Here is a 14,675-nt window from a genome sequence, read left to right as displayed (position 1 = left end):
TAAAATTTCTTGAATGGGGCATGCTTATTTAAGATGGTGAGGAAGGCATTTTAAAAAAATAACCAGGCATCCTCTACTGACGGGATGAGATCAATATCCTTCCAGGATACCCCGGCCAGGTCGATTAGAAAGGCCTGCTCGCTGAAGTGTTTCAGGGAGCGTTTGACAGTGACCGCTGACCCATTACGGATGCAGGCAGTGAGGCAGTGATCGCTGAGATCTTGGTTGAAAACATCAGAGGTGTATTTAGAGGGCAAGTTGGTTAGGATGATATCTATGAGGGTGCCCGTGATTACGGCTTTGGGGTGGTACCTGGTAGGTTCATTTATAATTTGTGTGAGATTGAGGGCATCAAGTTTAGATTGTAACATGTTCCAGTTTAGGTCGCCTAGCAGCACGAGCTCTGAAGATAGATGGGGGGCAATCAGTTCACATATGGTGTCCAGAGCACAGCTGGGGGCAGAGGGTGGTCTATAGCAGGCGGCAACGGTGAGAGACTTGTTTTTAGAGAGGTGGATTATTAAAAGTAGAAGTTCAAATTGCTTGGGTACAGACCTGGATAGTAGGACAGAACTCTGCAGGCTATCTTTGCAGTAGATTGCAACACCGCCCCCTTTGGCTCTTCTATCTTGTCTGAAAATGTTGTAGTTAGGAATGGAGATTTCAGAATTGTTGGTGGTCTTCCTAAGCCAGGATTCAGACATGGCTAGAACATCCGGGTTGGCAGAGTGTGCTAAAGCAGTGAATAAAACAAACTTAGGGAGGAGGCTTCTAATGTTAACATGCATGAAACCAAGGCTATTACGGTTACAGAAGTCATCAAAAGAGAGCGCCTAGGGAATAGGAGTGGATCTAGGCACTGCAGGGCCTGGATTCACCTCTACATCACCAGAGGAACAGAGGAGGAGTAGGATAAGGGTACGGCTAAAAGCTATGAGAATTGGTCGTCTAGAACGTCCGGAACAGAGAGTAAAAGGAGGTTTCTGGGGGCGATAAAATAGCTTCAAAGTATAATGTACAGACAAAGGTATGGTAGGATGTGAATATAGTGGAGGTAAACCTAGGTATTGAGTGATGATGAGAGAGATATTGTCTCTAGAAACATCATTGAAACCAGGTGATTTCATCGCATATGTGGGTGGTGGAACTGAAAGGTTGGATAAGGTATAATGAGCAGGGCAAGAGGCTCTACAGTGAAATAAGCCAATAAACACTAACCAGAACAGCTATGGACAAGGCATATTGACATTAAGGACAGGCATGCTTAGTCGAGTGATCATAAGGGTCCAGTGAGTAGTGAGGTTGGTTGGGGTAACGGTGATTCAGACAGCTAGCCGGGCCATCGGTAGCAAGCTAGCATAGGATGGAGGTCTGTTTTTAGCCACCTCATGCGTTTCCGACGGTAGATTAGTGGGGTTCCGTGTGGTCAATCCAGTTGGCAAAATAGATATAGTTATAGTGACCCAAGAAATTTGTCCGATAGACCTATTCAGATAGCAGCCGATAAGACAGCTAACGATTAGCGGGCCGCAGATGGGCGTTCAGGTAACGTCGCGATGGAGGGGCCAGTTGGATAACTCCCTCGGGCAGATAACGTCGGTAGTCCAGTCGTGAAGGCCCGGTGGGGCTCCGCATCGGCAGTAAAACGGGTCCGGATAGGTGATTGTAGCCCAGGAGTGGCTGATGGAACTCTTCAGCTGGCTATCTCCGGAATAATTGATGTTTGCTCCGGGATCGACGTAAGCCAATAATCACACAGATAGCAGCTAGCTAGCTGCGAGATCCAGGTGTAAATGTCCAGAGCTTGAGGTTCAAATCCGGGGATATGGAGAGAAAAATAGGTCCGGCATGTTCTGGTCTGAGTCGCGATGTACAAAACTGGCGATAGCTTTTCGAGCTAAAGGATAGCTGATAACCACAAACCGTGGTTAGCTGAATACTGATGTTAGCCAGTAAACTGGCTAGCTTCTGGTTAGCTTCTGGGTAGCTTCTGGCTAGCTTCTGGCTAGCTTCTATTGTGGATTTCAGATTTGAGGTAAATAATACTTTTTTTTTTAAATTGGTGAGGCGGGTTGCAGGAGAGTGTTTTGAAGTTGAGTTTTTGGAAAATAAAAATATATAAAAGATATGCGAAGAAAGATGTAAATATATATATACACGGGACACGACAAGACGAGGACAAATGACGTCTGACTGCTATGCCATCTTGGAATCAAAGAATCATGGGACAATCAAAAGAAATCAGCCAAGACCTCCCCCAAAAAATTGTAGACCTCCACAAGACTTGTTCATCCTTGGGAGCACTTTCCAAATGCCTGAAGGTACCACGCTCATCTGTATAAACAATAGTACGCAAGTATAAACACCATGGGACCACGCAGCTGTCATACCGCTCAGGAAGGAGACACCTTCTGTCTCCTAGAGATGTGCGTACTTTGATGCGAAAAGTGCAAATCAATCCCAGAACAACAGCAAAGGACCTTGTGAAGATGCTGGAGGAAACAGGTACAAAAGTATCTATATCCACAGTAAAACGAGTCCTATATCGACATAACCTGAAAGGCCGCTCAGCAAGGAAGAAGCGACTGCTCCAAAACCGCCACAAAAAAGCCAGACAACGGTTTGCAACTGCACATGGGGACAAAGATCATGCTTTTTGGAGAAATGTCCTCTGGTCTGATGAAACAAAAATAGAACTGTTTGGCCATAATGACCATTGTTATGTTTGGAGGGAAAAGGGGGAGACTTGCAAGCCGAAGAACACCATCCCAACCGTGAAGCACGGGGGTGGCAGTATCATGTTGTGGGGGTGCTTTTCTGCAGGAGGGACTTGTGCACTACACAAAATAGATGGCATCATGAGAAAGGAAAATTATGTGAATATATTGAAGCAACATCTCAAGACATCAGTCAGGAAGCGAAAGCTTGGTCGCAAATGGGTCTTCCAAATGGACAATGACCCCAAGCATACTTCCAAAGTTGTGGCAAAATGGCTTAAGGACAACAAGGTATTGGAGTGACCATCACAAAGCACTGACCTCAATCCTATAGAAAATTTGTGGGCAAAACTGAAAAAGCGTGTGCGAGCAAGGAGGCCTTACAAACCTGACTCAGTTACACCAGCTCTGTCAGGAGGAATGGGCCAAAATGTATCCAACTTATTGTGGGAAGCTTGTGGAAGGCTACCAGAAAACATTTGACAATTTAGGCTACCCGAAAAAGTTAAACAATTTCAAAGAAATACTACAAAATACTAATTGAGTGTATGTAAACTTCTGACTCACTGGGAATGTGATGAAATAAATAAAGCAGAAATAAATAATTCTCTCTACTATTATTCTGACATTTCACATTCTTAAAATAAAGTGGTGATCCTAACTGACCTAAGACAGGGAATTTTTACTGGGATTAAATGTCAGGAATTGTGAAAAACTGAGTTTAAATGTATTTGGCTAAGGTGTATGTAAACTTCCGACTTCAACTGTAATTCTAGTGAAATGTGCACTTGCGTCAATCAGAACACACAAGCTCACCTCGGGGACTTTCTTATTTTTCTGTTTTGCACAGTGTTCATGCAGAACCCCGCTTAGGCATGCGTAATCATATGACTGAATTTACAGTAATTAGATGTGAAATAATAAATTATGTCATGAGTGAACTACTGTAGAGTGGTGTATCACAGCCGTCCATGGTGACTGTTATACAGTAGTCTTGGCCAGTGGAATGTGGCTCTGACTGATTGTATAAGACAGACCAGACATCGGAGCAACACATTGGAGTTTCCCAACCTGTCAAGTGTGTGGGCATGACAGTGAGTTATATGCATTTCATTGTGGCCTTTGAATGGAATATACAATATCAATCCAAACACTTGAAGTTATCATAATAACCATAACATTTCCTTGGAGGAGTTAGATGTTTACAGAAGGATGAAATCTGAACATGGGCTATTAGGGGTTTCTAGTAGTACATGATGACTATAATGATGTGTTAAATATTTCCTTTAGACCGAAGATCTAAGTAGTGCGAGACATGCTGACCCCTGAAACATGGAGTTAGTGTTAACACAGTGTAGACCACAATTTATGACCCGAGGAAAGATGTGTCATAGCTAAGGGAAAATTGAACAACTTATTCTGTAAGTGTTTCCACACAGATGCCCATATCCTCACTCATATAAGACACTGTTTTGGCCTTTGAATTGGGGTTATTCTACTTGGTCAACCAACACCTTTGATCAAGACCAACAGTCCTCTATTCCATGGCACCAGTTTACTAGCCATCTCACTTCAGACCACGCCATGCACAGTCAGCTGCTAAGAGGCTAACCTTGGAGACGCTAAACGCTTTATCCAGAAGCATGACCGTGAACTTTACAACTTTACTAATGGAAGGACCACCCACCCACCGGGATGGTCAGTTCATATATTGGAGCCAGGGAATGCCCTCCTTAGACGTCAGCGGGGGTGGCTGTAAACATGGTCGTGCTCTGTGACTTACAGATTGGCAGGGGGTGAGGGTTCCACTGAGTCACAGAAGACAGATGTTGGCCCCCAACTGAGCTCCAGAAACAGTATGTCCCCCTCATCCGCCTGTCTTTGAGTGAGTACCCAGCGTAGTCGTGTCTGTGTGTCTGTGTGTCTGTGTGTCTGTCTCTGTCTCTGTCTCTGTCTCTGTCTCTGTCTCTGTCTCTGTGTGTGTGTGTGTGTGTGTGTGTGTGTGTGTGTGTGTGTGTGTGTGTGTGTGTGTGTGTGTGTGTGTGTGTGTGTGTGTGTGTGTGTGTGTGTGTGTGTGTGTGTGTGTGTGTGTGTGTGTGTGTGTGTGTGTGTGTGTGTGTGTGTGTGTGTGTGTGTGTGTGTGTGTGTTTTCGCCCAGAGTCTCTCCAGACTAAAGGGCATGTTAAATGCCAAGCCAACAACTCGTCCTCTGTCTTTGAAGACCCACTGCCAGCCTTGCACACTATTGGGCACATGTTCTCGGTTCTCTGGGTTGTGTTTAAAAGACATTAAGCATTTTAACTCCAGCATACCACTGAGTACTGGAGCTACATCAAAGAGGTAAATTAGTCATAACTCAGTCTCAATGGAAATAATCATGTCTACTGCCTAAAGTCTACAAGCAGGATTATGTTTGCATAGTCAAACATGTAATTGAATCCTGATGCAATGAGTATGCCATGTCCTTTCACTAAACTGCTTAATAAACATTTTGTCCTCTACTCTGCGCTGGATGGCTCTCTATTGTACTTTAAGAGGCATTCTGTTCTCAACTCTCTCCAGTCCTCTGACAATGACAAAGCATTCTTCCTGAGTGCTAAGTAAATGAAGGGCAGTAGTATGATGTTGATGACTACGATGACTACGATTAAAACAATTATGAAACGACATTCATTATTAGGCATTTGCAATAATGTTATGCAACTGTCTGCTTTCGCTGTCTGTGGAATTCAACACATTCAGATTCAATCTATTAAGTGTTCTATTAAGCATCTCCTAATGTTAAAGTGAAACCAGACAGTCTACGATCCTTTGCCATATTGATCTAAACCATTTCCCTTCCAATGCAGATAAGCCTGGTATTGAAACATGGATCATCCAGCACTCTGCCCTTTTATTACCACTTCACAACCATTCTCCATTCTCATGCGGTGCTCCCCAGGGACAGATGCATACGGCCTTCAGTAGTCCCAACGTGAGTGGGGGCCCAGTGTTTACCATTTCTAGGCGTCCCTGCGTCTGCTCCTGTTTCCATCATACCGTTTCTCAGTTATACTTCCATTGCCCTTTTCCACAACTTCACTGCTGTCGAGCAAGCAGGGGTTGTTCTATTTAATTCACTGTAGAAACCTCCTCAGTCAATATGGGGCCTACAGCCCAACATCTAATGTCTGCATACTGTAAAATCTACAAAGACCAACAGAGAGCATACATTCTGAGCGACAATTACTCTAAAGTGTTGACCCTCACCAAATACAGCTCAACTCAACACCGTAGTGAGAACTATAATGAGAAAATGTACTTACCCAGTTGCCTAGTCTTCCTGGCTCTCCTGTGTTGCCTGGGAGACCTCTGTGACCCTGCAGATGGAGAAATACAGTGGTAGCAGTTACCATTAGCCTGGACCATGAGCAAGCCAAGTTGGTCTCATCCTGTATGTGCTGTAAGCAACTCTTTTACCTATCATTGCCAATGAACGAACACAGAGACTGGCCCGTCAGGCTAATGGCTCTCAGCTCATGATTCAAAGCAGTGGTGCTGTAATGGGAACTGTAATGAGCCTAGTAGTCACCTTTGGTCCTGGTGGCCCCTGGTTGCCAGGCTGTCCGGGCATACACGTACAGGTGGCCCTTCCTGCTGTCAGTCCAATTTCAGCATACCCTCCACACTGAATAGAATAGAACTTGATTCGTCCATCTGTAGGGACAGAACTAATTCTTATGATTGGTTCCCTACTCCCTAGAGACACCACACAAACACACAGCACACATTTGGGAGGAGCACGTAGTGGACGTCTATGGGAGACAATGAGAGTACAGGCTAGATTAAAAGACATACTGTACTGTACGTATCGCTCAGTGAGGAACATGAACCCGCTGACAGTCGCATCCAACTCACCACACTGGAGAGCTCACAGCAGTCCTCTGAGTAGGCCTTCTCTGGATCACAGGACACATCCATCTGCTGGAGGTCTACCTACAGTACCAGGACATGAGATATTATGGTCAGTGTGCTTTCATATGAACACTGAATTGACTGTGCTGCCTTCATCAATGTTGACTACAATTGCAAAATACTGTAGGCAACCCAGCATGATTTGGTCTGAACAGCACAGAACTTACACAGGCGGAGCGGTCTCCCACAGCCCTCTTTACAATGGAGGTGTAACCTTGGTGGATGATGAGTCTGGGATTGTCGATGGGCTCCACGCTCACCTCCTCGCAATCCACCAGCAACTTGACCTTATCGCCCTTGACCTGCAGCGCCAGCTTGTGCCACTCGCCGTCAAACAGCTTTTCCACCCGGTGGAATGTGCGCAGCATCTGGGTGCCACGGGGGCTGGTGTAGAAGAAGTCCAGAGATCGTGTGTTGCCCTGGAAACGGAGGCCCACCTGTTCACGTCCATCAGTGTCGCTGACCTGCCACAAGTTCCAGGACCTCTTGGCGGCGTCCTTCGTAACCTTAAATGTGGCAATGATGGAGTAGTCGGAAGGCAGGCCGTCGGGGTACACATCACTGTTGCACGACAATCATGGTGTATTAGGAGACACTGAACATAGATCAAAACATACTATTTTCATCTAGAACATGCATTTGCATTTGTAGTGCAATTGTATTTAGAATAAAACGATCAAATACTTTTGAAACAACACAATCAGTGTTGCACGGGCTTAACATTTGATAGCTTTTCCCACTGCTTTTAAACCTCTGCTTTTGGTTTCAAAACCACCCTAGTTGGAAACTAGTTGGAAACTCTGAAACTGAAACTTAATCTACCATTAATGTTTTCAATCACAGCAGGCCTGTTGCACAACCTAATTGTATACACCATCTTCTCTCCCTCTGTGGCTTCCTGTCAAGGCAAATCACTCCGGTTGCCTTTTTGATGCTATACTTTGACATTTTACATCATTCTTTGTTTCCATGATTTGTATTTAATTTATAGTAACACACTTCTGCTATTCAACATAAACATATATTAGTTGTCAGGCATTGAACATTTTACATTTTTGTAAAAGAAAATGTAAGGGAGTACATCAGATTTAATATTGCAGATAGATTGTAGCTTCCATCAATGTAATTGTCTGCATCCCTTTCAATCCCCCATATATATTTTTTGGGAAATATATATACATATACACACATACACATACATACAGGCATTGAAAGTTCATTGGGGACAGCTTTGCTGGCCACAACATACAGAGGGAAAAGACCCAACAAATAGATGAACTATTGATGTTTAATGCCTCCCAGCAATAAGTAGACAGACAGCATAAATCTGTGTGTAGCCTATCTATGCCAAGAAAGTGTCAATGAGGGTTTGAAGATGGCTGGGGAAACCCTCCCCTATTCCAATTTAACGATGATGTCTTCATTTCCAAAGGAAACCCTGGATGATAGGCTGATACACTATAACTACTCATAATGCATTTTGACCAACAACACATCATTATGCTAATCAACAAACGAGTCAATTACTAGATTCATCCATTGTGATGACTGAATGAAATTCCAGTCGTGTTCCACCAACTGTCCATTGGTGAACATCAAGTTATGAAGCAAAGGCACATTTGTAGGTTTCCGTGCAGGAGTGGAAATCAAATCTGTTGTTTGGGAGAGACAATTACACTGAGTGGAAAAACCACGGATACCCCATTGGCAAAGGAGCAGAGAATAAACGTAGCTCATACAATACACGTCGCTATTAATCTTTCATTTTGGTGCATGGTCCTAGCTCATGTTGACTAGCTCACATGGGAGGAAAGTAGGAAACCTTAAGATAAACATAATTATTCACCGTCAGTGAGGAGGAATGACAAAGTTTGGGCGCTGGGTCTCGTTCAGGAGGATGCAACATACTGGAAATACTATAAATAAAGCTAATATGATGACTTTTTCTACATGTCAGTGAGGCATGTCGATTCTATAACAACATGTTTCTAAAGTTCGAACAATGTTGTGCCATACCCATACACTTTGGTTGATTACTTTTATCTGTACATTTGTGCCTTTTTAATTATGGAATTATTTTAACTATGTGTGTTAAGTTTGTATATCAGGAAAATTCTACTCAGGACCACTTGAGAAATAAGTGTTTTCCTGTGTTATCCTCTGAGAATCAACTTTACATCTTGACATTTATTTCTTTGAAACCTCACAATCAAATTCCAATCTATTCTAATCAATTTGGCCTCAAATGTGCATGCAGACAGTACCTCATTGTTTTGCGTAGGTGGATGGCAGGGTTCACACGGTAGGCCACTGAATCCGGTTCAGATCCGTCTACTTTCCTCACCCCTCTGGACTTAGATACACGGAACTCCTCTAGCATGTCATAACCTCAGAGTAAAAACATGCAGCTCAGTTTTTCACCAATGTCATGTTCATAGTGTTGAAGGGTTAAAGTAAGGCAGTGAATGATGAGGATCTGGATGCATTTTTAGACATAAAACACATCATTTGAAAAAGTCACAAAGTAGATTGAACAGTGCAGTGGCAGTGGGCATGTGGAAGGACTGGACAGGTGAATAAATCAAAAAGTGATTTATCGCAAAATATGATCAATCAAACAATGATTATTGGTATTCATGTTACTGGTATTCAACAGCATCAAACTTTTTCAATCTAATGTTTTGTGAAATAGTTATTTGTTCAATTAGTGTTGATTTACAGTAACTTTAACAAAGAACAGAACACTTGATTACACACTACAAAATGTCATTACACTTGGCACAACATTAATTCAGTTGACTCTCATTCCCAGTTGAAGGGTGTCATATTTCCTAATTCTATGGGTGTCATTTCATTCAGAAAATGGGAAGTCCGGATGTTTTTGACCTCACAGTGACGTCAGTTGGGGTTAGTAGTGATACATTCTGTTAAACCAAAATCCCATACTGACTGCAGGAACTACTCAAGAGGGGAAGGATGTGTGCTCTTCTGAGAGGGTTATGGTTTTATGTACCAGTGCTGCCACTTGCTGGTCATACAGAAATAGAGGATCAAATTATATTGCATTGCAAGGAACACTGTTCATAAATTTCCACGCCAACCAACTTTGCTAATATTGGAAAGAAAGAAAACAGACAGTTTTGAGAAAAGCTAAAAATCAATCAAGCAGTATTATTATACCCACAATAAACAGCAAAAGGAAAAAAATGGCATTTTATGGTACTTACTTGGTAATTCCTGGCATTTGGTCAATCCAAAGAAATTGAAAACCAGCATTTCTTTTGAGGCTGGCATTTTCTAAATGTGATGTGCCAAGGATTATAAACACCTGCAAAAGTAAAATAAGCAAAGTTCTAAGATCAAGGAAATCTCACTTAAATGTTAGCATTTCCCCCGATTATCTATAGTGAGGAACAGTGCACTGTTTTACTAAATTGGTAGGATTAGGTCTATTGTAATCAAATGCAAATAAAAAATACTCAACAATAGAATAACATTACCCTACTCCAGTAATAATAGAAATAACAGCATTCTAGAAGAAATGTTGATTACACATGAACACAAAAATATGTCAGACATGTATTTTACAGGTTTATGTAGGTCTATAAATCAGCATCAAATAATCTATAAAAATGATGTCACTTTTCCATCTGGAATTAAATGATGTCCAATAATAATATTAAATCAAGTCCAATCATGCAATTGGTCAGAAAAGTGCCTATAATAACTTGGTCACAGCTAACCGTACCGAAGGAGTCATATAATTATTCATGAACCGTAAAAAATATATATATCAACTTCACTATGTCAAAAGAAGATTATCCCAACAAATCAAATCATACAATATCAAATCATGTTCACATATGCTCAAATCTCAACCATTGAATAGAATTGAGATATTTCATTTAGTCAAAAAAGTAGGCTGAAGTTAATTTGATTCTTTGACATTTTGTTCCCATAAAACACTATTCATTATCCAGATCCAAAACCGGTACAGTAGAATCTACTTTACTGAATTGATGGAGCTATTATCTTAGTCTACTCTTAAATGAGACAAATTACACGTTTTTTTCTTACTTTTCCATATATATATAATTATTTATTTTGATCCCCAATTTTGTGATATCCAATTTGAATTAGATGCCAGTAATATTTGTCCACAATAAATCGATGGCCAATTGTTTCCAGCACACACAAAACCCACCATCATATTTAAATTACATTATAACAAAATCGAAACATACCTATATATGAATGTAGACAATATTGTAAAGATCACTCACATATTCCTGAAAAAGAGGCCCGATGTGGACTGCTTTCGGTTCCTTTACAGTTCCCGCAGTGAGGATATAACCAATTTTAAAGTGGCATCCCTAGGCCAAACCATGCCTTAAACCATTCAGAAAGATAGTGGCTGGTCTCAGGAAGACCTGACCCTTCCTTGCGCTCCACTCTACCTTCGGTCCCCACAGGCCTGTCTCCTCTGCTGAAACACACTGGTTGTCCTGAGAACGCTCAGGGCAACCATTCAGTTCTTCTTTCCTTTTTTACACACGTTAGGAGCACAAGCAAAATCTAAATCTTTCGACGCATTATTGATTGGGATGGCATAAAATAGACTGAAATGAATTTGCAAGGAGCATGGTAGCCTGTCCTTTCCTACACCTGTCATCTCCTCTGAAGCCTCCCTAATCATTATTCAGCAATAAATATGTACATTTTTATTTGCATATTAACTTGTCACAGTTCATATACGTATTTTCATTATTTTAGGCTACTTTTATAATCATACTTTTATCAACTAAAAGGTGAAACATTTTTGGTTATGTGACCGCCTTCCCAGGACAGTCAGTTGCTGTCCCGATTTCCACTGGTAGAAACGTGTAGTATGTCGCATTCATACGCGAGGAGCGCTCCGCAAACGTTCCCCGCACAGAGAATGGTGGTGCAGGGAATACCATTAACCCAAAACCCGTAAAACACTGCACTGAACCTGGGCATGTGGCCTAAAATAAACGAGAGTTGGATTTGTCAAATGTACCCTGCTTGTGGACCTTCACTGATGACATGGCTCTGAATGAAAAATCTAAATGTATGTTCTTTTGAGGCACACACCTTGGCATTAAAGGCACAGTCTGTACATGTTTTGTTATTCATTTCAACAAATTAAATATAACCAATTGATCTGCTCCTTTGTTTACATTTATGTTGACCCACAGATGGTATGGGCTGCTTGTAGGCTATAGGCCCATAATTGAGACAAACTTGTCTCTAACTTGACATTTATGGAATGAGCACCACTATCAGAGCTTTTACACAGCTCTTAAATTCGAAAGAGGTAAAAGTTTATATGATCTGAGAGATTTGGAAGAAATGATCTGTAAGAAACTCACAGGTAGACCATGTTGAAATGCAACAATACAGATCAAGTTTCCACATTTTCTGGGGTGAAACTATCCCCTGCTCAACTATTGTTGTCCTATTCAAAGATATCGAGTGGGTTAAATGCAGAAGACACATTTCAGTTGAATGCATTCAGTTGTACAATTGACTAGATATCCCCCTTTGCCTTTCCCTGTATATTATATAATAACACAACGAGTCATCACTGGACTTTATGAAATACTTCCCATTTCCATATGATGCTAGATTTCTTTTGTCTCCTGTTGTCTCTCCACTACATCCTATTGGGTCAATCTACAGAAATTATACATTATACTGTAACAATAATGTATAACATCATATAAAAAAACAGACAAGTATGTGACCCATGTCAGTATCCCATGGTAGCTTTCGGCTAGCAGATTTATTACAAAACGTTAACAGCGATCATTTCCACTCTAGCAAAATGAACCATACACTGACGAATGCACTACAGAATGTCTACTCAGGGTCCGGGGAGGCCAATGTCCAAGGTAAAATGGCACACATCGCTGTAAGTTGACCAAACAAAACAGTACTACCTAAGGTAAGGTGGAGTACTTTAAAGCCTGGATATTGAGGGATTTCTCTGTGAACTTGCCATCAACAGTCATCTCAGTCAGAACATAATTATTTGCAGTGTTTACTATGTGGTAGGCTACATGTATATTGTATTGCCCTTTAAATGCATTTTGGCAGTACATCATTGCATTTTAAATAGATAATAGATAATTGAGGTGTCCCACAGGGTAGCGTGATGCACCGTCTGTCACACGCATGTCAGCATACAGAACATTCAGTAACCCTCTCACGAGTACAATGCTGTGTGTTACCATTCATTAGTGTGTAGAATTGTTAGTTGACCATACAGTGTGGTCTTCTCCATGTTTTTTTTTCTTTTCAGTTTCTTTAAACTTTTCAGATTTAGCGTCAATAAAATAAAATAATCATAATAATTTGACATTATTCACATAAAATTAAATACATTAAGACAAACACAAGGCCATTGGCATTCCATTCTCACTTAATAATAAACCATTTTTCTATTCAACAGAATATTTTACATCTTCACAAGACTTTAAATAATCAACACATACGCCAGTCTCTCTTGTCACTTTGGGCCAACGTGACTCCTGTGGTTGTCTCAAGGCCCCTGACTATCTCTTGGAGGTCTGGGCCAGTTTGCTGGGGGTCGACCTTCTTTGAGGAGTGGGGATTTTGGAGGGCTTGCCTCCGTGTTGACGTGACGACGAGCGGGGTGTAGCCCGACTGGTGTCACCCACCGTCTCCGATGTGTCGGAGCACACCGATGCGATATCCGAGATGTCGAAGTCTGAAGCATCGCTTCCCCTCCGGCTGCTCCCTCGGCTGCCTGCTTTACTTCCAGGTCGGCTGCCGGACCTTCTCGATTCTGGGGGACAAAAGATTCCGGTATGGTTGTCTGGTTACAGCGACTGGCAACGTTAATAGCAGAGCCAAACAGCAGAGCCCTTTAGAAGACAGAAAGCAGTCACTGCTTTTCAAAAGAATGCTCTACTCACCAAATCCTATCGCCTGTCCCCGTGCTTTCATCACAGCAGCATTGATCAGGGTTCCCGGCTCTTCACCCGACTGGAAACCTTTTCCTGACAAGTATCCAGGGAGCCGCAGTTTACTTCCCTGTATCGGAGTGCTCTGCAAAAGACAGAGCATTTGTTAGCATTTTTCTCTATGTTTACAAAAAAATATCTTGGTACACAATGGTAAATCACAGAAGAAGACGATACTGTGTTTGAGTTGATTCTCTAGTCTAGTACATCGACTCTTCGAACACTGGTAATTCTTCTCTAATTAGCATGTTATGCAATGTGGCATTCTGATGAAATCTGATGAAATCCCACAGACATCCAATGTAAGGGGTTATTGTGTTGAATGAAAAGTTGATGTACTGTATGATATTTAAGTAACAACCTAAACGTGTACAGTGGATTAACAGATAAACAGTTCAACATGCAACACAGAACAGCGGGCCAGTTCTTAGTTTGAGTTAGTTAGAGAAGGTTTTTGACAATAGAGAGAATGTTCCACAACGATCACCAGTTAGTACTTTAAAACATTAAATAAAAATCCCAACTGAAATCGGGCCTCTAATAGACAACAAATATACAGCTTATGTACTCGCTTCAATCACAATTTGCTCCCTACACCTCCCCTTTGGCCTTAACACTTTGATGCTAGCAGATCTGTAAGGCGTAAGCCTTCTCAATTCTGGGGGATTGTGTAGTGGTGGAAGCTCCACCACTACACATTTTACACCTATCCAGACTCTTTAGATCAGGGGTGGTCAAACTTCTGGGCTTGGTTATTTATTTAGAAATGTAAAATGTAAACAATATCTTTTTAGGGTCTTGAAACAAAAGCTTTTTTGAAAGTAATCATAAAATTAGAATTCAAACATTAATCAGATCGCAGCCATATAACAACACATTCTGATTACCATTATTAAAGATGTATAAAACATTTCACCATTGTAGCATAGAAACTGCAACCGAGTTTCTATGTTCATCAGGCTAATAATGTTTTGGGAAAATGTTGCAGTTTTAA

General features: G+C 41.5%; 2 protein-coding genes across 15 annotated transcripts in view; both read right to left on the bottom strand.

Moving 5' to 3' along the window:
- The window catches only part of LOC139571119 (collagen alpha-1(IX) chain-like), a 35,092-nt gene extending 23,612 nt beyond the window's left edge, over positions 1–11,480 (bottom strand). Inside the window, exons 1-7 of the mRNA XM_071393701.1 lie at positions 10,955–11,480; positions 9,899–9,999; positions 8,936–9,059; positions 6,839–7,232; positions 6,615–6,692; positions 6,289–6,384; positions 6,023–6,076 (exon numbers count right to left, since the gene is read on the bottom strand). Of these exons, the coding sequence (XP_071249802.1) occupies positions 6,023–6,076; positions 6,289–6,384; positions 6,615–6,692; positions 6,839–7,232; positions 8,936–9,059; positions 9,899–9,965 (813 nt within the window). The 5' untranslated portion in view covers positions 9,966–9,999; positions 10,955–11,480. The remainder of the gene's footprint in view (positions 1–6,022; positions 6,077–6,288; positions 6,385–6,614; positions 6,693–6,838; positions 7,233–8,935; positions 9,060–9,898; positions 10,000–10,954) is intronic.
- A 964-nt stretch (positions 11,481–12,444) lies between these two features.
- LOC139571118 (dystonin-like) overlaps positions 12,445–14,675 on the bottom strand; it is a 187,182-nt gene continuing 184,951 nt past the window's right edge. For all 14 annotated transcript variants that reach the window (XM_071393687.1, XM_071393688.1, XM_071393691.1 and 11 more), the window contains 2 exons: positions 13,634–13,766; positions 12,445–13,503 (listed from right to left, as the gene is read on the bottom strand). In XM_071393687.1, coding sequence (XP_071249788.1) covers positions 13,250–13,503; positions 13,634–13,766 — 387 coding nt within the window. In that variant the 3' untranslated portion in view covers positions 12,445–13,249. The remainder of the gene's footprint in view (positions 13,504–13,633; positions 13,767–14,675) is intronic.

The sequence above is a fragment of the Salvelinus alpinus genome, chromosome 3 (assembly GCF_045679555.1).
Source record: "Salvelinus alpinus chromosome 3, SLU_Salpinus.1, whole genome shotgun sequence".
NCBI classification, from domain to species: domain Eukaryota; kingdom Metazoa; phylum Chordata; class Actinopteri; order Salmoniformes; family Salmonidae; genus Salvelinus; species Salvelinus alpinus.
Note: the sequence above shows the minus strand (reverse complement) of the source record. Positions and strands in the feature narration are given on the sequence as shown.